Source organism: Nerophis ophidion, linkage group LG14 (assembly GCF_033978795.1).
Source record: "Nerophis ophidion isolate RoL-2023_Sa linkage group LG14, RoL_Noph_v1.0, whole genome shotgun sequence".
Classification (NCBI taxonomy): Eukaryota; Metazoa; Chordata; class Actinopteri; order Syngnathiformes; family Syngnathidae; genus Nerophis; species Nerophis ophidion.
The window spans coordinates 37308243-37329523 of NC_084624.1; the positions used below are offsets into that span (position 1 = coordinate 37308243).

At 41.7% G+C, this 21281-nt stretch overlaps 1 protein-coding gene across 2 annotated transcripts in view; it reads left to right on the top strand.

The window, feature by feature from the left end:
- Positions 1-21281, top strand: part of mmp16b (matrix metallopeptidase 16b (membrane-inserted)) — an 80073-nt gene that overhangs the window by 12443 nt on the left and 46349 nt on the right. The window contains exons 2-3 of one of the 2 annotated variants that reach the window (XM_061920576.1): positions 6330-6901; positions 18633-18781. In XM_061920576.1, the coding sequence (XP_061776560.1) occupies positions 6773-6901; positions 18633-18781 (278 nt within the window). In that variant the 5' untranslated portion in view covers positions 6330-6772. Of the gene's footprint in view, positions 1-6329; positions 6902-18000; positions 18552-18632; positions 18782-21281 lie in introns of those variants that run through there. The other variant, XM_061920577.1, reaches the window with a different exon arrangement.

Genomic DNA, 21281 nt, shown 5'->3' on the forward strand with positions numbered 1-21281 from the left:
CAAGGTTTCTCATTGTATCCCATTGGGTTGGGTTTTTTCTTGCCCTGATGTGGGATCTGAGCCGAAGATGTATTTGTGGCTTGTGCAGCCCTTTGAGACACTTGTGATTTAAGGGCTATATAAATAAACTTCAATATATTGATTGATTATTTTTTGTTATAAGAACCACTGGGGAAAAACACAAACTGTGCAATATCTTCCAAACATTAGATGCAAAGTGAATACAAAAATATTTGGGATTTCTTACAGCCTGAACGTTAGGTCCATAATTGAAAACATTTGTTTTGAAGCATTGTCCCTTTTGGAGCAAAAGAAATATAAATATATATTTTTATTAAAGCCGATACAAAATGGTCCTTCTGAGTTTTATTACATTGTGCATTTTCATGCCATTTTTGTCATAAGAACCCAAAATGTCTGTGGAAAAATGTGATATATATACTTTTTAAAGAGTAAATGATGAATGGGTTGTACTTGTATAGCGCTTTTCTACCTTCAAGGTACTCAAAGCGCTTTGACACTACTTCCACATTTACCCATTCACACACACATTCACACACTGATGGAGGGAGCTGCCATGCAAGGCGCCAACCAGCACCCATCAGGAGCAAGGGTGAAGTGTCTTGCTCAGGACACAACGGATGTGACGAGGTTGGTACTAGGTGGGATTTGAACCAGGGACCCTCGGGTTGCGCACGGCCACTCTTCCACTGCGCCACGCCGTCCCAGTACATGTTCTATTATTTGCATGAGAGGCAATATTGACATTTTTAAAATAATACTAGTTAAATTGTGGCCAAGTTTCATATAATTAGCCTTAAAACAGAGTGACAAATAGAGTCAAACAGTCAGAATGTCCATGGTCCCTCAAGGTGCCTTTAGAGTTAGTAATGCCACTAGCATAGCAGTAAAAATGAATTAAGTTTTAAAGACTCGTAAATTTAACATTTTGTCTTGTTTATTACCATGAGCACATTTGGTGACCCAAATTTAATTTCACCAAATTAAGAACAAGGGAAGTTAGGGAACAAAACCACTAATGGTCAGACTTCCCAAAACTATTGCCAGGACTCTTCCAGTAAAGGCTGGTCCTATATCCCTGTCCAAATGGACTCAAAAAATAATCACATCTAAGAAGACATTCAAGTAGATCAGGGGTCGGGAACCTTTTAGGCTGAGAGAGTCAAGAAGCCATATATTTTAAAATGTATTTCCGTAAGAGCCATATAATATTTTTGTAACACCGAAAACAACTAAACGCGTTCATTTTTAAGTAAGACCAACGATTCTAGAGTATAATAGGTCTCTTATTCTTTGTAATAACATTGTTATTCTGAAGCTAACTGTGGAGGGGACGTGGCCTGCGGGCCTGCAGCGAAGCGGGGTGTTGCCAGGACCGGCCTCGAAATTCGCGGCAGGTGCGTACCTGTCGCTCTGTTATAAGCAGCAGCCAGTTGGGGCTGGAGCCAGAGCGCGAGCGAGAACGAAAGAGAAAAAGACAATTGCTGGAAAGCAACTGAGAGACGTATTGAAAAATAAAATAATATTGTAACCCTGAAACAAGCTCTCATGTCGGTGCTTGGTGGTCTGAAGAACCTCCAGGAGGGCAAGCCCCACACTAACCAATAATAAATAAATAACTTCCTACCATTAACACAATTTCTTGAACAGGTGCGGTAGAAACGGATGGATGGATTAAAAATGCATGAAAATGTTTTATATTTTGAACGTAATTTTTAACAGTGTGATTACAAGTGGAATTATTCATTACTTATCGTCCCAAGTAATATCAGTTCAGATTTATCCGAGAGCCAGATGCATTTATCAAAAGAGCCACATCTGGCTCGCGAGCCATAGGTTCCCTACCGCTGAAGTAGACCGTGAAAGCATCGTCAGATTCGGGTATCATTCCTCTTTTTGGGAAGTCATATGTATTATTATATAAAATGATATACTGTATATGTAATATGTAAACATTACATATGTTATATTTTATATTGCTACTATGGTACAATGTTATTGTACTTAATACCTGCATCATCCTTTCCATCCTTATCCTTTTCATCCTTTTAAACTGAGCTATTGTGTGGAACAATTTCCCTAGAGGAACAATAAAGTTTGTCCAAGTCTTAGTTATATGGCGCTAATGTGTTCTGAGGGCCTTTATGGGGGTTCACAAACTGACGGCTGGTAGGCATTACGAGCCATGAAACACCGCCATCATGTGGCTGCTTTGTTTATTGCAGGCTGTCGTTGAGGTTCCAGGTGAAACAATTAAGTTAAAACAAAACACATTTTAAACATTGGTGTTGTTTTCCTGTGTGTTTGAACGTGAAAGCAGTACATCCACTAAGGGGCATGTTTGCATGATATGTGGGAATTAATTAATCAATCAAAGTTTATTTATATAGCCCTTAATCACAAGTGTCTCAAAGGGCTGCACAAGCCAGAATGACATCATTGGCTCAGATCCCACATCAGGACAAGAAAAAACTGAACCCAATGGAATACCACGAGAAATCTTGGAGGGGACCACAGATGAGTGGTCCACCCCGAGTCCCGACTTTGAACAGCTAGCATCCTTGGTCATGCAATAACCTCTACATGCAGGAGAAGAAGGGTGCAGAGCAGAAAAGGCACGGCAGATCAACTGGTCTAAAAGGGGGGTCTATTTAAAGGCTAGCGTATACAAATGAGTTTTAAGATGGGACTTAAATGGATCTAAATGGTAAATGGGTTATGCTTGTATAGCGGCTTTCTACCTTCAAGGCACTCAAAGCGCTTTGACACTATTTCCACAATCACCCATACTAATGGCAGGAGCTGCTAACCAGGCAAGGGTGTAGTGTCTTGCTCAAGGACACAAGGGACGTGACGAGGTTGGTAGAAGGTGGGGATTGAATCAGGAACCCTCAGGTTTCTTGCACGGCCACTCTCTTACCGCGCCATGCCGTCTCTAACTGTTACCGTGAGGGCATTCCAGAGTACTGGAGCCCGAATAAAGGAAGTGCTATGATTTGCTACGATCTGTTTTGAATTAGTTGTTCTAACTGTAAACTTTCATGCTTGTTTTTATGTTGTAATTGATTAAAAAAAAATACATTATGTGTTAAATTAAATTAATGTTAATTGACTTAAAATACTGTACATTTGGAGTTTATAGTGACAAAACACAATTGCAAGCTCGACAAGAAAACAGTCAATTACAGTGAAAATATGTTTTAAATAAAGGAATTGGCATAGTATTTTACTGCAAGTGCGCTATGTTACAGTTAATTGGTGCAGGAAACGAAACAAAATATTATGAACATGAATATGCGGAATCACAGTTTATTTTGTTGGATCGGTCCCAGTATACAATTACATGCATGGGGTAGAAATTTATGATGATATAATAATTTACAAACTATTATGATATGTAAACATCGATATATCAAGTACAAATGATTAAGCCAGTGTTTGTCAACCTTTTCTGAGCGAGAGCACATTTTTTCCATGGAAAAAATTCGGAGGCACACCACCAGCAGAAATCATTAAAAAACAAAACTCAGTTGACAGTAAAAAGTCGTCGCAATTGTTGGATATGACTTCAAACCATAACCGAGCATGCATAACTGTAGCTCTTGTCTCAAAGTAGGTGTACTGTCACCACCTGTCACATCACCCCCTGACTTATGTGGAGTTTTTTGCTGTTTTCCTGTGTGTGGTGTTTTAGTTATTGTCTTGCGCTCCTATTTTGGTGGCTTTTTTCTCTGTTTTTGGTATTTTCTCGTAGCCGTTTAATGTCTTTCTTTGAGCGATATTTCCCACATCTACTTTGTTATAGCTATCAATAATATTTCAGTTGTTTTCATCCTTCTTTGTCGGGACATTATTGATTGTCATGTCATGTACTTTGTGGACGCCGTAAGTAAGTCTTTGCTGTCGTCCAGAATTTTGTTTTAGTTTACTTTGTAGCCAGGTCAGTTTTAGTTTCGTTCTGCCTTCCCTAAGCGTCAATGCCTTTTTTTAGGGGCACTCCCCTTTTGTTTATTTTTGGTCAAAACATTAAACACCTTTTTACCTGGACTGTTCCAGACATCTACAAGCAATTAGCTGATGGCTGACACCTACTGATATGGAAGAGTATAACATGGTTACTCTGCCGAGCTTTAGACAGCACCGATACGCAACAACAACACACAATTTGCAGACTATAATTACTAGTTTGCAAAAAATATTTTTAACACAAATAGGTGAAATTAGATAATCTCCCACAGCACACTAGACTGTATCTCACGGCACACTAGTGCAGTGTTTTTCAACCACTGTGCCGCGGCACACTAGTGTACCGTGAGATATTGTCTGGTGTGCTGTGGGAGTTTATGTAATTTCACCTAATTGGGTTGAACATATTTTTTGCAAACCAGTAACCATGCATAATCCACAAATGTGCCATTGTTGAGTGTCTGTGCTGTCTAGAGCTCAGCAGAGTAATCATGTAATACTCTTCCACATCAGTAGGTGGCAGCAGGTAGCTAATTGCTTTGTAGATGTTGGGAACTACAATGATGGTTTGCAGGTAAAAAAAAAGTGTCTAATGCTAAAACCAAAAATAAACAAAAGGCGAGTGCCGCTAAGAAAAGGCATTAAAGCTCAGGGAAGGTTATGCAAAACTAAAACTGAACTGGCTGTAAAGTAAACAAAAACAGAATGCTGGACAGCAAAGAATTACAGTGTGTGGAGCCGACGGCGTCCACAAATTACATCTGTAAATGCCATGACAATCACAACAAAATAGGACCGCAAGACAAGAACTAAAACACTACACACAGGACAACACATAAGTCATACCATGAATTGATTAACGTGGACACCGACTCAAACAAGTTGAAAAACGTATTCGGGTGTTACCATTTAGTGGTCAATTGTACGGAATATGTACTGAACTTAGCAATCTACTAATAAAAGTATCAATCAATCAATCAATTAAAGTCAATGAGTGATGTGACAGGTCATGACAGTACACCTACTTTGAGACAAGAGCTATATACAGTGGGGCAAAAAAGTATTTAGTCAGCCACCGATTGTGCAAGTTCTCCCACTTAAAATGATGACAGAGGTCTGTAATTTTCATCATAGGTACACTTCACATGTGAGAGACAGAATGTGGAAAAAAAAAACAGGAATTCACATTGTAGGAATTTTAAATAATTTATTTGTAAATTATGGTGGAAAATAAGTATTTGGTCAACCATTCAAAGCTCTCACTGATGGAAGGAGGTTTTGGCTCAAGATCTCACGATACATGGCCCCATTCAGTCTTTCCTTAACACGGATCCATCCCCTGTCCCCTTAGCAGAAAAACAGCCCCAAAGCATGATGTTTCCACCCCCATGCTTCACAGTAGGTTTGGTGTTCTTGGGATGCAACTCAGCATTTTTCTTCCTCCAAACACAACAAGTTGAGTTTATACCTAAATGGATACATGGATGATACAGCAGAGAATTGGGAGAATGTCATGTGGTCAGATGAAACCAAAATAGAACTTTTTGGTATAAACTCAACTCGTCGTGTTTGGAGGAAGAAGAATACTGAGTTGCATCCCAAGAACACCAAACCTACTGTGAAGCATGGGGGTGGAAACATCACGCTTTGTCGCTGTCTTTCTGCGAAGGGGACAGGACGATTGATCCGTGTTAAGGAACGAATGAATGGGGCCATGTATCGTGAGATTTTGAGCCAAAACGTCCTTCCATGAGTGAGAGCTTTGAATGGTTGACCAAATACTTATTTTCCACCATAATTTACAAATATAATCTTTAAGATTCCTACAATGTAAATTCCTGGATATTATTTTTTTTCACATTCTGTCTCTCACAGTTGAAGTGTACCTATGATGACAATTACAGACCTCTGTCATCATTTTAAGTGGGAGAACTTGCACAATCGGTGGCTGACTAAATACTTTTTTGCCCCACTGTAGATGCATGCTTGGTTATGGTTTGAATTCATATCTAACAATTGCGAGAACGACTTTTTATTGTCATTATCGGCTGAGTTTCATTTTTTTCAATGTTTTCTGCTGGTGGTGTGCCTTTGGAATGTTTTCAATGAAATAAAAATGCGCCTCAGTCAGCTCAGAAAAGGTTGAAAAACACTGCACTAGTGTGCCGCGGTAAAGTGGTTGAAGAACACCGGATCGGGCCATACTTCACGCCACGATAAATCTGCCTAGCAACACGGCGGGTACGGGAAAACGTGTGAAGTCACGTGACCAGAAATCGCCGTGTCGACGAGATGCGTTGAAAATATGCATTTATCCGGTTGTCTGGTCGTTATTTTCATAGGGAAACATGACAAAAACAGTTGGTGCTGCAAAGACCAATCGGAACACACCGGAGCCTGAACGCAGCACGTCTCATCTCTCATGCGCGAAATCAGAGCGCAGGCGTGAAAGTGGAGAAGAGGAGGAGGAGGAAGAGGAGGCGGCCAATCTTTGCGCAGACTGCCTGCAGCCCGGTGGTGGTGATGATGATGATGATGATGATGCTGACGCTGGTGCCTCAATGGAGCCCGTGATGTAAATAAGGATGGCGAGGGCAGCGGATGGAACATGCCGCCTTATCTGTGCATGACATCGGGAGCATCTCTCTCTGCATGCCCTTCGGAGCCGCGCACAGACGCCTTGATGCCTTTTGTTTGACACCCGAAGCCAAAGCCTCTCCTCGCCCACAGAAAAAGATCAACTCATAAAAGAAGAAGAAACCACTAGAGATATAAACGGGTCATTATGACCTTAGTAGCCTTCTCTGCAAGGACACCATCGGATTGCGTTCAGGCGGCAGCTTTCTGCTTGCATCTTCTGCTTTGGATCTCCTGCTCGGTGTCTGCAGAGGAGCAGCATCACTTCAGCGTTGAGGTAGGAACACACAGCCCTTCACCTTCGCTCCATGCAGCGTCTCCACAATCCATGCAGAGCACAACATTGTCCAGAAGTAACCCAGACAGGGTGAAGGTGTGGTGGTGTGATATAGCATGAAGGCTGGCCTAATGCATCCATTGATGATGAAGTGATAGGCCACACATGCTGATGGAGCGGATTAGCCATTCAGACAACACATGCCAGTTGCATAACAGGATTGTCTTCCTCTTTGCTGTTTTGAAATGTAACATCACACTCATAATCCTCTGCATATAAGAAGAAACGCAGAGGACGGCGTTCCCCTTACACACCCTCACACACATCCATTATTCAATGTGATGATTACAGATAGAGAGGTAGTGTCTTTTGAATAAACGAAGGGGGAAAGGCAGCCACAGCGGCGAGGCTGCATGGCGGAGGATAAACAAGGCCGAGCACAGTCCAAGGAATGGGGAGGGATGGACAGATTAACCATAGCTGGAACGTAGCTGATTGGCTGCTGGCGGAGCTGTCGCAGCTGGTTGCCGTGTGAATGGACGCACGGACAGATGGACGGGAGGACACCTGGGAACCTCATGTCACAACATCAATGGGGTAGATACGCCGTCTTGACCCAGATATAAGACCATCACTCTTTTTTTGATGATTTTTTTTTAAGACGGATACCTGGGGATAGGTTGATTGGCAACACTAAATTGGCCCTAGTGTGTGAATGTGAGTGTGAATGTTGTCTGTCTATCTGTGTTGGCCCTGCGATGAGGGGGCGACTTGTCCAGGGTGTACGCCACCTTCCGCCCGATTGTAGCTGAGATAGGCGCCAGAAGGGAATAAGCGGTAGAAAATGGATGGATGGATGGACGTAGGGGTGTAACGGTACACAAAAATTTCAGTTCGGTACGTACCTCGGTTCAGAGGTCACGGTTTGGTTCATTTTCGGTACAGTAAGAAAACAATAAAATATACATTTTGGGATTATTTATTTAACAAATTTGCTAAATCTTCCACCAAAAATATTTTTCTTTGTGGAATATTTGATGTGAAGTATTCGGAAACTTGGATAGGTCAATAATTGACAATAACATTGATTTTGGACTCCGCTAAGGCTGTCCTTTGTCACCGATTCTGTTCATAACTTTTATGGACAGAATTTCTAGGCGCAGTCAAGGCGGTGAGGGGATCTGGTTTGGTGACAGCAGGATTAGGTCTCTGCTTTTTGCAGATGATGTGGTCCTGATGGCTTCATCTGACCGGGATCTTCAGCTCTCACTGGATCGGTTCGCAGCCGAGTGTGAAGCGACCGGAATGAGAATCAGCACCTCCTAGTCCGAGTCCATGGTTCTCGCCAGGAAGAGGGTGGAGTGCCATCTCCGGGTTGGGGAGGAGACCCTGCCCCAAGTGGAGGAGTTTAAGTACGTAGGAGTCTTGTTCACGAGTGAGGGAAGAGTGGATCATGAGATCGACAGGCGGATCGGTGCGGCGTCTTCAGTAATGCGGACGTTGTACGGATCCGTTGTGGTGAAGAAGGAGCTGCGCCGGAAGGCAAAGCTCTCAATTTACCGGTCGATCTACGTTCCCATCCTCACCTATGGTCATGAGCTTTGGGTCATGACCGAAAGGATAAGATCACGGGTACAAGCGGCCGAAATGAGTTTCGTCCGCCGTGTGGCGGGGCTCTCTCTTAGAGATAGGGTGAGAAGCTCTGCCATCCGGGAGGAGCTCCAAGTAAAGCCGCTGCTCCTCCACATTGAGAGGAGCCAGATGAGGTGGTTCGGGCATCTGGTCAGGATGCCACCCGAACGCCTCACTAGGGAGGTGTTTAGGGCAAGTCCAACCGGTAGGAGGCCACGGGGAAGACTCAGGACACGTTGGGAAGACTATGTCTCCCGGCTGGCCTGGGAACGCCTCGGGATCCCCCGGGAAGAGCTACACAAAGTGGCTGGGGAGAGGGAAGTCTGGGTTCCCCTGCTTAGGCTGTTGCCCCCGCGACCCGATCTCAGATAAGCGGATGAAGATGGCTTTTTATTCAATATTATGTTTTGAGCAATGACAGTGTGAAAGAAAAAAAAACATCCATCCATTTTTTGCCGCTTATCCCCTATCGGGGTCGCGGGGGGCGCTGGCGCCTATCTCAGAAACAATCGGGCGGAAGGCGAGGTACACCCTGGACAAGTCGCCACCTCATCGCAGGGCCAGCTTTGTTTTATTAGTCAACGTTGCAACTTTTTACAAATTATATTTTGCCTTTAAGCTTTTTTATTTCACTTTTGTTTATGTTTTGTTTATTTTAACAGTATTTTTTAGAATGTGCCGTGGGCCTTTAAAACATTAGCTGTGAGCTGCAAGATGGCCTCCGGGGCACACTTTTGACACCCCTGCTATAGATGATAAAAAATAAAATCTGATAAATCTATGGGTAAAAAGCAGAGCCTGGCGACGCATGCACGTTTATCATACGGACGGCTTGGCGCAGTGGAAGAGTGGCCGTGCGCAACCCGAGTTTCCCTGGTTCAATCCCCACCTAGTACCGACCTCGTTGTGTCCTGACACTTCACTCTTGCTCCTGATGGGTGCTGGTTAGCGCCTCGCAGGGCTGCTCCCTCCATCAGTGTGTGAATGTGTGTGTGAATGTGTAAATGTGGAAGTAGTGTCAAAGCGCTTTGAGTACCTTAAAGGTAGAAAAGCGCTATACAAGTACAACCCATTTATCATTTATTTATTTATAACTCTCTCGCTCTCTCTGTCTCTGCCCCTCCCTCCTGAATGTTGCTGCGTGCAGCACTTTTTTGTTTGTTTTTAACCCCTTCTTAACCCTGAACTTACATTGAAAATACACACAACCATAACTCAAAATGCCGGACATTTGAGGCATTTAAGAAACTCCACCAGGACAGCCCCGCAACAGAGGATATATCCGGTGAAAAGAGGAGGTGTGGTCAGTCTATCATAGCCCAGTCGTTGCTAGCATGCCGTGTGTTGTTGTTGTTTTTTTGATTGATTAAAACTTTTATTAGTAGATTGCACAGTACAGTACATATTCCGTACAATTGACCACTAAATGGTAACACCCCAATAAGTTTTTCAACTTGTTTAAGTCGGGGTCCACGTTAATCAATTCATGGTGCCTCGGTGTGCATTGTTTACACAACGTGCGGCGCTACTTAATATGTCCATGTTGTTCGGTAAACCTCCGAACCGAACCAAAACCCCCGTACCGAAACGGTTCAATACAAATACACGTACCGTTACACCCCTACAGACACGGTTTCAAAATAACTACTGGTAAATTGCAGCAAATAGGATATACTTCCTAACTGCTTTTTTGGTAAGAATTATTTTAAAATTAGCATCACCGCTCCTCCTCTGTAGTTAGCTAAATGAGATAGTGTCTGGTGTGCCGTGGGAAATTATGCAACTTCACCATCCATCCATCCGACCATCTTCTTCCGCTTATCCGAGGTCGGGTCGCGGGGGCAGCAGCCTAAGCAGTAAAGCCCAGACTTCCTTCTCCCCAGCCACTTTGTCCAGCTCTTCCTGGGGGATCCCGAGGCGTTCCCAAGCCAGCAGGAGACATAGTCTTCCCAACGTGTCCTGGGTCTTCCCCGTTGGACGTACCCTAAACACCTCCCGAGGGAGGCGTTCGGGTGGCATCCTGACCAGATGGTTGAACCACCTCATCTGGCTTCGCTCGACGTGGAGGAGCAGCGGCTTTACTTTGAGCCCCTCCCGGATGACAGTGCTTCTCACCCTATCTCTAACGGAGAGCCCTGCCACCCGGCGGAGGAAACTCATTTCGGCCGCTTGTACCCCTGATTTTGTCCTTTCGGTCATGACCCAAAGCTCATGACCATAGGTGAGGATGGGAACGTAGATCGACCGGTAAATTGCGAGCTTTGCCTTCCGGCTCAGCTCCTTCTTCACCACAACGGATCGATACAACGTCCGCATTACTGAAGACGCCGCACCGGTCCACCTGTCGATCTCACGATCCACTCTTTCCTCACTTGTGAACAAGACTCCTAGGTACTAGAACTCCTCTACTTGGGGGCAGGGTTTCCTCCCCAACCCGGAGGTGGCACTCCACCCTCTTCCAGGCGAGAACCATGGACTCGGACTTGGAGGTGCTGATTCTCATTTCGGTCGCTTAACACTTGGCTGCGAACCGATCCAGTGAGAGCTGAAGATCCCGGCCAGATGAAGCCATCAGGACCACATCATCTGCAAAAAGCAGAGACCTGATCCCCCGGCCACCAAACCGGAACCCCTCAACGCCTTGACTGCGCCTAGAAATTCTGACCATAAAAGATAGGCGCCAGCGCCACCCGCGACTCCGAAAGGGAATAAGCGGTAGGAAATGGATGGATGAATGGAAAAGTTATGGAATGAATAGATTACAAAGGGCAGCCTTGGCGGAGTCCAACCCTCGCTGCTGACGAAGCTGACGCAGCTGGTTGCCACAACATCAATGGGGTAGATACGCCGTCTTGACCCTGATATAAGACAATCCCTCTTTTTTTGATTAATTTTTTTTAAGACGGACACGTTTTTATAGTTTTTGGATCAGTACAAGTCAAAATAACTACTGGTAAATTGCAGCAAAAAGGATATACTTCCTAGCTGCTTTTTTGATAAGAATTATTTTAAAATTAGCATCACCGCTCCTCCTCTGTAGCTAGCTAAATGCTAAATGAGATAGTGTCTGGTGTGCCGTGGGAAATTATGCAACTTCACCTAATTGGTCCCCAAAAATTTTTTTGCAAGCCAATAATTATAATCTGCAAATAGTATGCCGTTCCGTACTGTCTGTGCTGTGTAGAGCTCGGCAGGGTAACCATGTAATACTCCATGTCAGTAGGTGGCAGCAGGTAGTTAATTGCTTTGTAAAAGTCGGAATGTGTCGGGTGAGACGAAGATGGTTTGTTGTGATCCCAATATGCAGACCACAGTGTGCAGGTAAAAATGTATGTAACGCTTAAACCAAAAATTAACAATAGGGGAAGGAAAAGGCAATGAAGCATAGGGATGGCTGTGTAAAACGACAGTAAAATTGAACTAACTACAAATTGAACAGAAACAGAATGCTGGACGACAGCAAAAACTTGCAGCATGTGGAGCAGAGACAGCGTCCACAAAGTACATTTGTACATGACATGGCAACCACACGAAGAAGGATAGCGACAACTTAAATAGTCTTGACTGCTAACACAAAGCAGGTGCAGAGAATAGCGCTCAAACTGCTATATGAAAACACCAAAATAACAGCACAAGACAAGAACTAAAGCACTACACACAGGAAAACACCAACAAACTCAAAATAAGGCACGAAGACCTGGTGGAGTTTCTTTTTTTAATGTTTTCTGCTGGTGGTGTCCCTCCGTGTTCTTAAATGAAAAAAATGTGCCTTGCCTCAAATAAGGTTGAAAAACACTGCTTTAAAAGAACTCTGCGTACTTTTTTGAACATTAATGTCTTTGCGCATGTACATGATCAAAATATTTCCCAGTTTCCTTGTCTTTTACTCTCTTTTGCAAACCATTAGTTGCTTTACCCATCCGCTGTCTAGTCAAGATGGCGACGGCTGAGGGCGGTCAGGCTCCAATGTTGCACACTCAACAATTGCGGCATGGCCTAGTGGTTAGAGTGTCCGCCCTGAGGTCGTGAGTTCAAACCCTGGCCGAGTCATACCAAAGACTATAACAATGGGACCTGTTACCTCCCTGCTTGGCACTCAGCATTAAGGGTTGAAATTGGGGGGTTAAATCACCAAAAATGATTCCCGGGCGCGGCACCGCTGCTTCCCACTGCTCCCCTCACCTCCCAGGGGGTGATCAAGGGTGATGGGTCAAATGCAGAGAATAATTTCGCCACATCTAGTATGTGTGTGACAATCATTGGTACTTTAACTTAACTTAATGATCCGTACTTCTCAGTGTGAATACACTTGCATGCACTCCAAATGTAAAGTGTAGGTTTTTTTCCAGTGGTTCCCACTGTTGCAAATAATCACGAAATAAAGAATAATGTCAGAATTTGCAGGTGACGAACCATAAGATGCAGAGATGGAAGGCGTGATTGAGGAAAACGTGACTTTTAATGTCAAAAATGAAATGCAGGAAAACAGGAATCAGGAACCAGGAAACAGGCAAACTGGAAACCAGGAACCAGGGAAAAGCTCACAATAGTCCAGCGCTGACTGGAGAGCGAGGCAGGTATAAATACCAGTTGGCTGATTGACACCAGGTGTCGCCAGGGTGCCAATCAGCCGCAGTTGAGGGGAAACAGCGCTCAGGGAGACAAGCAGGAAACTGAACAAAAATAAAAACACTGACAGGAAATAAAACAAACACAGAGGAAAAACTAAAAGATAACCAAACTTTCAGTGACAAGCCTGACGAATAACTCTGGCTTGCTTGGGGAGAATTTGTTTTTTGCGCTAGCTGCTGTTGAGCATGTTACGGTCTATGTTTGCGACGTGATCCCAGGATGCAGAGGCAGAAGGCAAACTGCAGATAAAAAAGCACTTAGTATAAACATAATATAACTGAAAAAAATTGTGCTATAGGGACATGCACAAAATGCAAAAAACTGTTCGAGCAAGCATGGGGTTTTGCCTTATGGAGGTTTCGATCACAAAAAAAAAAAAGGTAACGTAAGTAAACAGTCCTTTATTTTAGAGACGGAAAAAAATGTTTATTGATTGCCTCCAAATGTTACTGTCAAACAATGCACACATAAGAAAGTACATTAATATAGACTTTAAATGCCAAAAAGAAGTTAAAAAAATGTTTAAATCAATACCTCCTGGTTTGAACAGAAATAAGCAACTGAAACTATACATTCAAAAGTTAACACATAATCCTAGCATATTATGGATTTTACCACTGACAAGCTAACGAAAATGAGCATCGCTATCGCAATCTTTTTAAACTGTTGAAAACGTCTTTTCAAAGCTATTTAAGGAGACCATATTTGACATATATTCTCCAAACTCTGTGGAAGTGAAGATCTGACTACTGACTTTGTCGTATAACTATACTAGCCTGCTGCAGTGCTGGCCTGTTGCATCAAACTCAAACTGAACTCTCAAACACATAACATTAATAATGTTATTAGAATCACAAATACTTTCTTCATCCCCGAAGGGGAAATTTTAAATTTTAAATTTTTATTTGGAACATCTGCCATGAGAGGGCACCACACTTGTCTTTTTTATACTTTATGGCAGGGGTTCTTAACCTTTTTGACCTCAAGGACCAGCTTTTACACATAAGGACCAGGAGCCCACTTAAATATTAACAGTACTCTAGATTTTAATCATATTCAATGTTACACTAATCCAGTTACAGTTTAGCAGAATAATCACATATATTGCAAGATTATACTCATAAAAAAGATGAAAAACAGATTTACTTACAATTTACAGAATGTTAAAATAAATAAATTTCAACTCAATTGATAACACATAATAATAACATATATTTCTTAAATAAACTGAAAATGAAATTCAAGTGCAAATGAAAATATACCACTTTAGTCATATTTTTTATTCTATAAACTTTTCTCTACTTCTCTATGACTTTAGCTCAGACTTCTTCTGTTCGTTTGACATTGTCATTACTCCCATAAGTGGTGGAAAAGTGTATTACAACGGAGCATCGCTGTGGCCCATATGGACCACAGATATTTGTGAACCAACAATGGGTCCCCGCTGGCCCTACGGCAAAGAAACACTGCTTCACGGGACGAAAATGTGCATCTTACTTTATCTAGGTTAAGATGGTATTTGATATATAATGCACAGCCAGCTTTATGTTATTGATCTTCAACAATGTCTGACCCAAAATAACCAACTTTTCTTACTTATCGGTACCTGTTTTTGCGTATTTGGGATCTGCACTTGGTCCCGAAAATTCGGAATCAAACCGTGGAAGCCTGGCGGAGATGTTTTTAAAACAATCTTGCCTTCTATAAAGTTTCTCAGAACGAATTGTCCGACATATTCAATAAGCATTATTGCCAACCTTGAGAGCTCCGAATTTGGGAGATGGGTGGGCGGGTAGGTGTTGAGGGCGTAGTTTCAGGGCCGGGGTTGGGAGGCGGGGTTGAGGTGCTGCAGGCAGCATACCCCTTCCCCTTCGAGCTGTCCTGGATGAAAATAAATTATTTTTTTCCAATCATTTTGGAACTTGCAGGCGTATTTTTTCTTCCTACTCGTCGCCGTGTCTCTTCTTTGTTCTTCTGCTTCGTCTCCTTCTTGTTGTGTGTGCAGTTGTTATTGTAGCGTCCCGGAAAAGTTAGTGCTGCAAGGGGTTCTGGGTATTTGTTCTGTTGTATTTATGTTGTGTTACGGTGTGGATGTTCTCTCGAAATGTGTTTGTCATTCTTGTTTGGTGTGGGTTGACGGTGTGGCGCATATTAGTAACAGTGTGACGATGTGACATGTATGGCTGTTTACCAAGTATGTCTTGCATTCATTTGCTCAATTTACCATTAATAAATGAATATATATATATATATATATATATATATATATATATATATATATATATATATATATATATATATATATATATAAATTGGTATTTCTGTCTCATGCCGTCGTGCATTTTTTTTCTTTTTACGGAAGGTTTTTTGTAGAGAATAAATGATAAATGGGTTGTACTTGTATAGCGCTTTTCTACCTTCAAGGTACTCAAAGCGCTTTGACACTACTTCCACATTTACCCATTCACACACACATTCACACACTGATGGAGGGAGCTACCATGCAAGGCGCCAACCAGCACCCATCAGGAGCAAGGGTGAAGTGTCTTGCTCAGGACACAACGGACGTGACGAGGTTGGTACTAGGTAGGATTTGAACCAGGGACCCTCGGGTTGCGCACGGCCACTCTCCCACTGCGCCATGATGAAAAAAACACTTGATTGAACGGTTTAAAAGAAGGAGAAAACAGGGCAAAAATGAAAATACATTTTTCAAACATTGTTTATCTTCAATTTCGAACCTTTAAAATTCAAAATTCAACCGAAAAAAAGAAAACAAAAACTACCTAATTCGAATCTTTTTGAAAAAATTAAAAAAATTATTTATGGAACATCATTAGTAATTTTTCCAGATTAAGATTAATTTTAGAATTTTGATGACATGTTTTAAATAGGTTAAAATCCAATCTGCATTTTGTTAGAATATATAACAAATTGCACCAAGCTATATTTCTAACAAAGACAAATCATTATTTCTTCTAGATTTTCCAGAACAAAAATTTAAAAATAAATTCAAAAGACTTTGAAATAAGATTTAAATATGATTCTAAATATTTTCTAGATTTGCCCGAATAATTTTTGGGAATTTTAATCATAATAAGTTTGAAGACATATTTCACAAATATTTTTCGGCGAAAAAACAGAAGATAAAATGAAGAATTAAATTATTCTTTACAATAATAAAAAAATATTAATACTTAAACATTGATTTGAATTGTCATGAAAGAGGAGGAAGGAATCTAAAAGGTAAAAAGGTATATGTGTTTAAAAATCCTAAAATCATTTTTAAAGTTGTATTTTTTCTCTAAAATTGTCTTTCTGAAAGTTATAAGAAGCAAAGTAAAAAAAATAAATGAATATATTTAAACAAGTGAAGACCAAGTCTTTAAAATACTTTTGGGGATTTTCAAATTCTATTAGAGTTTTGTCTCTCTTAGAGTTAAAAATGTCGAGCAAAGCGACACCAGCTTGCTAGTAAATAAATACAATTTAAAAAATAGAGGCAGCTCACTGGTAAGTGCTGCTATTTTTAGAACAGGCCAGCGGGCTACTCATCTGGTCTTTACGGGCTACCTGGTGCTGGTTACCCCTAGGCTGGAAGATGGTCTGTAAAACATAATCTACACACATTCTTGTTCAAAAAACCCCACAATTACTTGTTATGTAGACCATGTTAAATGTAAATGTAGGAAACTTAATCATTATAGGACCCCTTTAAGTATCTGTGTGTTTAAGGGTCCAAATCAATACATGTTCATTAATGTCATCTTCAAGCAGTCTAAAAGCACCTCTGACACTTATGTTAAAGGATAATCTCATCTAAGATGGCGGGTCAAAGATAAGCTTCTGATTTGCGTCCTTTTTTTTTTTAGTGTCCTATTTTTTGTTCCGGATACCCTTTGAAGCCCGATGAATGGAAGAAACTCAAATTTCTTGCCAATAAAAAGTCACAGTGGTATACCTTGTCAATTTATTCAACTTTTATAGCTTTAGCTTGCTTGTAAGATAGGTAGCTAAATAGCTAACCGTAAGTCTTAGGCCATCGGACTGTATATAGAAACTATATTGACAAAAGTATTTGGCCACCCATCCAAATGATCAGAGTCAGGTGTCCTAATCACTTGGCCCGTCCACAGGTGTATAAAATCAAGCAGTTAGGCATGGAGACTGTTTCTACAAACATTTGTGAAAGGATGGGCCACTCTTAGGAGCTCAGTGATTTACAGCATGGAACTGTCATAGGATGCCACCTGTGCAACAAATCCAGTCGTGAAATTTCCTCGCTCCTAAATATTCACAACTCAACTGTCGGCTTTATTAAAAGAAAATGGAAGAGTTTGGGAACAACAGCAACTCAACCACGAAGTGGTAGACCACATAAATTGACAGAGAGGGGTCAGCGGATGCTGAAGTGCATAGTGCAAAGACTTTCTGCACAGTCAGTTGCTACAAAGCTCCAAACTTTATGTGACCTTCCAATTAGCCAAGGTACAGTACGCAGTGGGCGTCATGGAATGGGTTGCCATGGCCTAGCAGCTGTATCTAAGTCATACATCACCAAGTCCAATGCAAAGCACCACTGGACTCTAGAGCAGTAGAGACGCGTTCTCTGGAGTTATGAATCACACTTTTTCCATCTGGCTACGTGATGGACTGTCTGGGTTTGGAGGTTGCCAGGAGAACGGCATTGTGCCGAGTGTGAAATTTGGTGGAGGAAGAATTATGGTGTGGGGCTGTTTTTCAGGAGTTGGGCTTGCCCCCCTTAGTTCCAGTGAAAATAACTTTGAATGCTCCAGGATACCAAAACATTTTGGACAGTTCTGTGCTACCAACCTGTGGGAACAGTTTGGAACGGGCCCCTTCCTCTTCCAACGTGACTGTGCACCAGTGCACAAAGCAAGGTCCATAAAGACATGGATGACAGAGTCGGGTGTGGATGAACTTGACTGGCCTGCACAGAGTCCTGACCTGAATTCGATAGAACACCTTTGGAATGAATCAGAACAAAGACTTAGAGCCAGGCCTTCTTGGCCAACATCAGTGTGACCTCACCAATGCGCTTTAGGAAGAATGGTCGAAAATTCCCATAAACACACTCTGCAACTCTGTGAACAGCCTTCCCAGAGGAGTTGAAGCTGTAACAGCCGCAAAAGGTAGACCAACATCATATTGAACCCCATGGGTCAAAAATGGGATGGAACTTCAAGTTCATATTTGAGTCAAGGCAGGTGACCAAATACTTTTGGCAATATAGTGTATTTTGTTCTCTCTTATGGACAAAAAGAGGTCAATAATCTGGAACAGAAACACTTCTACGAGATAAAGTGGTGAATATTTCATCATGCTAAATGGAATCAAGGACTGGTTAATGTCAATCCTAACAAAGGTATCTGTCTTCCTATTTACTGGTGACTCCTGTGCCTATTTTGCCCAGTAACAGTAAACGCTATCAAATTCTTACCTCTAGGGATGGCTACAGAGGTATGGCTACCTTCCCCACACCGAACCCAAGATGTCTGTCCTGCGCTCATCCCAAACAATGCACTCGGCCATCGCCGCCATGCAGCGAGCCTACAGTCTCAACGTCACCGGGACGCTGGATGAGAGAACCAAGGAGTAAGTATAGACCGCAGTAAATGTGTGTGTGTGAGTGTGTGATAGACAGACATCAGACATGCTGTCCTCGACGTCGTTAAGGTGACGCTCTTTAACACATCTCCTTCATTTTGCATGATGATGCAGCGATATCACGCTGTGCTGAGACTTGATGTTTTGTTTTCATTATCTGTGTCCGTTCACTGCACAGTAGGATCATTAGGGATCAATTAGGAAATAATTGTGTCTTATTTTTTTATTTTATCGGTCCTGTCCAGCCACTCAGGCAAATAATATTGTTCATGTCGATGCCCATATCTGCTGAACAGATTTAATTTGCAAAATCAAAGTGTTGGATATTTCTCTTGTTGCCCGATTTGTACTTGACGATATTAAATGTTTGAATATATTTAGTGTTTGACTCAGCAGGACTAGAGCAGGAGGGGATAGAAATAAGAAAAAAATGAAGACGGAGGGGAACAAGACAGAGAGAGACAACAGCAACAAAAAACAAAAACAACAACAGAAGTAAAATAGCAAATACAATATATATCCAAATATGATACCAAAAATGATAAAGAACAATTTAGTGAAGTGGATAGTAATAACACACTCGCAATAATGACTATGAACATTATTGCAATACAAATAGAACAATAAAAATACCAAAAGAAATAACAATATCATCAACATTACAACAGCTTCAAATGCAACAATATATGTAATGGATACAACAAGATAAAGACGGGTGCTCTCAAACTCTACTTATACAGTAGAGAATAGACTCCATTGCATCGCAGAAAGTTTCTCAAACAAATCAAATGTTCAAACAAACATTTTACAAAGTGATCGCTGCAGACACAGGCTTAGTCAGATTACGAGATGATGAAAGTGACATTTTTCAGGGCTATTTCCTCTGACGCACGTTCGTTTTTTCCCCTGACTTTATTACCTAAATGAACCACTTCTTTCGGGACTCCATGAAAGCTCTTTCTTATCTCTCTATTTGAACTATTGGAACACCCAAGAACAGAACAGCAATAGGACATTTTCTGCAAAAACTCCACCTCACTTGTTTTAATGCTACTCTCAAGTTGCTTTACCATCGTGTGAATTAAGCAGCGAAGAACAAAAAACAGATGTGACGTCATATGCAACTAGACAATTGGACGTGTTTAAATGGATCATTACCACCAATTTTACTTAAGGTGGCAAGCCTTTGGAACAGGGTCCAGATTGTTTCAGTACAGTCCCTTGATTTTTTTTCTTTTGTAAAATCCATTTTAATGCCGTTTGTTGCTCTCTCTTACAATACCGCTGGTTGAGTAAACAAAAACTTTGTCCAGCAACAATGGCTACCCAGCCCCCACAATGCATTGCAAAGCATGTTCCTTTTCAAGCTCTATAGAAACAGACAAAAACACACATAATAATCCACAATATCAAAGCCCATAGCACGCTCACTCTTGCATGAACACGCCGTAGACATGTAATGGAGTCAATGCGATCGTTCTTCCTGCCAGTTATTAATGATGACTCGCGCCTTACATAAGGGAAATAAACAAGAACATTTGAATATTCCACCTGTCAGAGCCCATGGTGCACAAACCTAGCCCGCACCTGCTGCATACATATAAAAAAATAAGGGCTCTTCAACTACATAATTAAGAGGGCCGCAGTTTACAGACATCAAAATTGAGATGTTTCTTTAGAAAGTGCCTCCGCAGGTTATATCTCTTTAAGACTGTGTTTACTTATCTACAAAATAAACCCATCGGCTGTAACAACGCACTATCAATTCATTCATTATCCTGCCCTCGCTACTCGTTTCCAGTGTGTGAGGCTAGACCAGGGGTCGGCAACCCAAAATGTTGAAAAAGCCATATTGGACCAAAAATACAAAAAAAAAATCTGTCTGGAGCCGCAAAAAAGTAAGAGCCTTGTTACATACAGATAGTGTGTCATGAGATAGAAATTGAATTAAGAGGACTTAAAGGAAACTAAATGACCTCAAATATACCTACAAAGGAGTCATAATGATGCAAGATGTACATACAGCTAGCCTAAATAACATGCTAGCATCGATTAGCTTGCAATCATGCAGTGACTAAATATTTCAGATTAGCACTCCACACAAGTCAATAACATCAACAAAACTCACCTTTGTGCATTCATGCACAACGTTAAAAGTTTGGTGGACAAAATGAGACAGAAAAAGAAGTGGCATAAAACACGTCTTAGAAAGTCGGAGAAAGTTATACATGTAAACAAACCACGGTCAGTTCAAGGACTGCCAAAAATTAGTAGGACAAAACGGCGCTCGCCAAATACTCGAATCAGTGAACCAGGTTTAATATAAACAGTGTGCTTTATAACAATTAGGGAGGTTTGTGTCATGTTTGTCCTCCTGCAGAAACCATATTAAAACAAAAAATATGTTTTTTTCCCCCCTCATCTTTTTCCATTTTTCATACATTTTTGAAAAAGCTCCAGAGAGCCACTAGGGCGGCGCTTCTAGAGC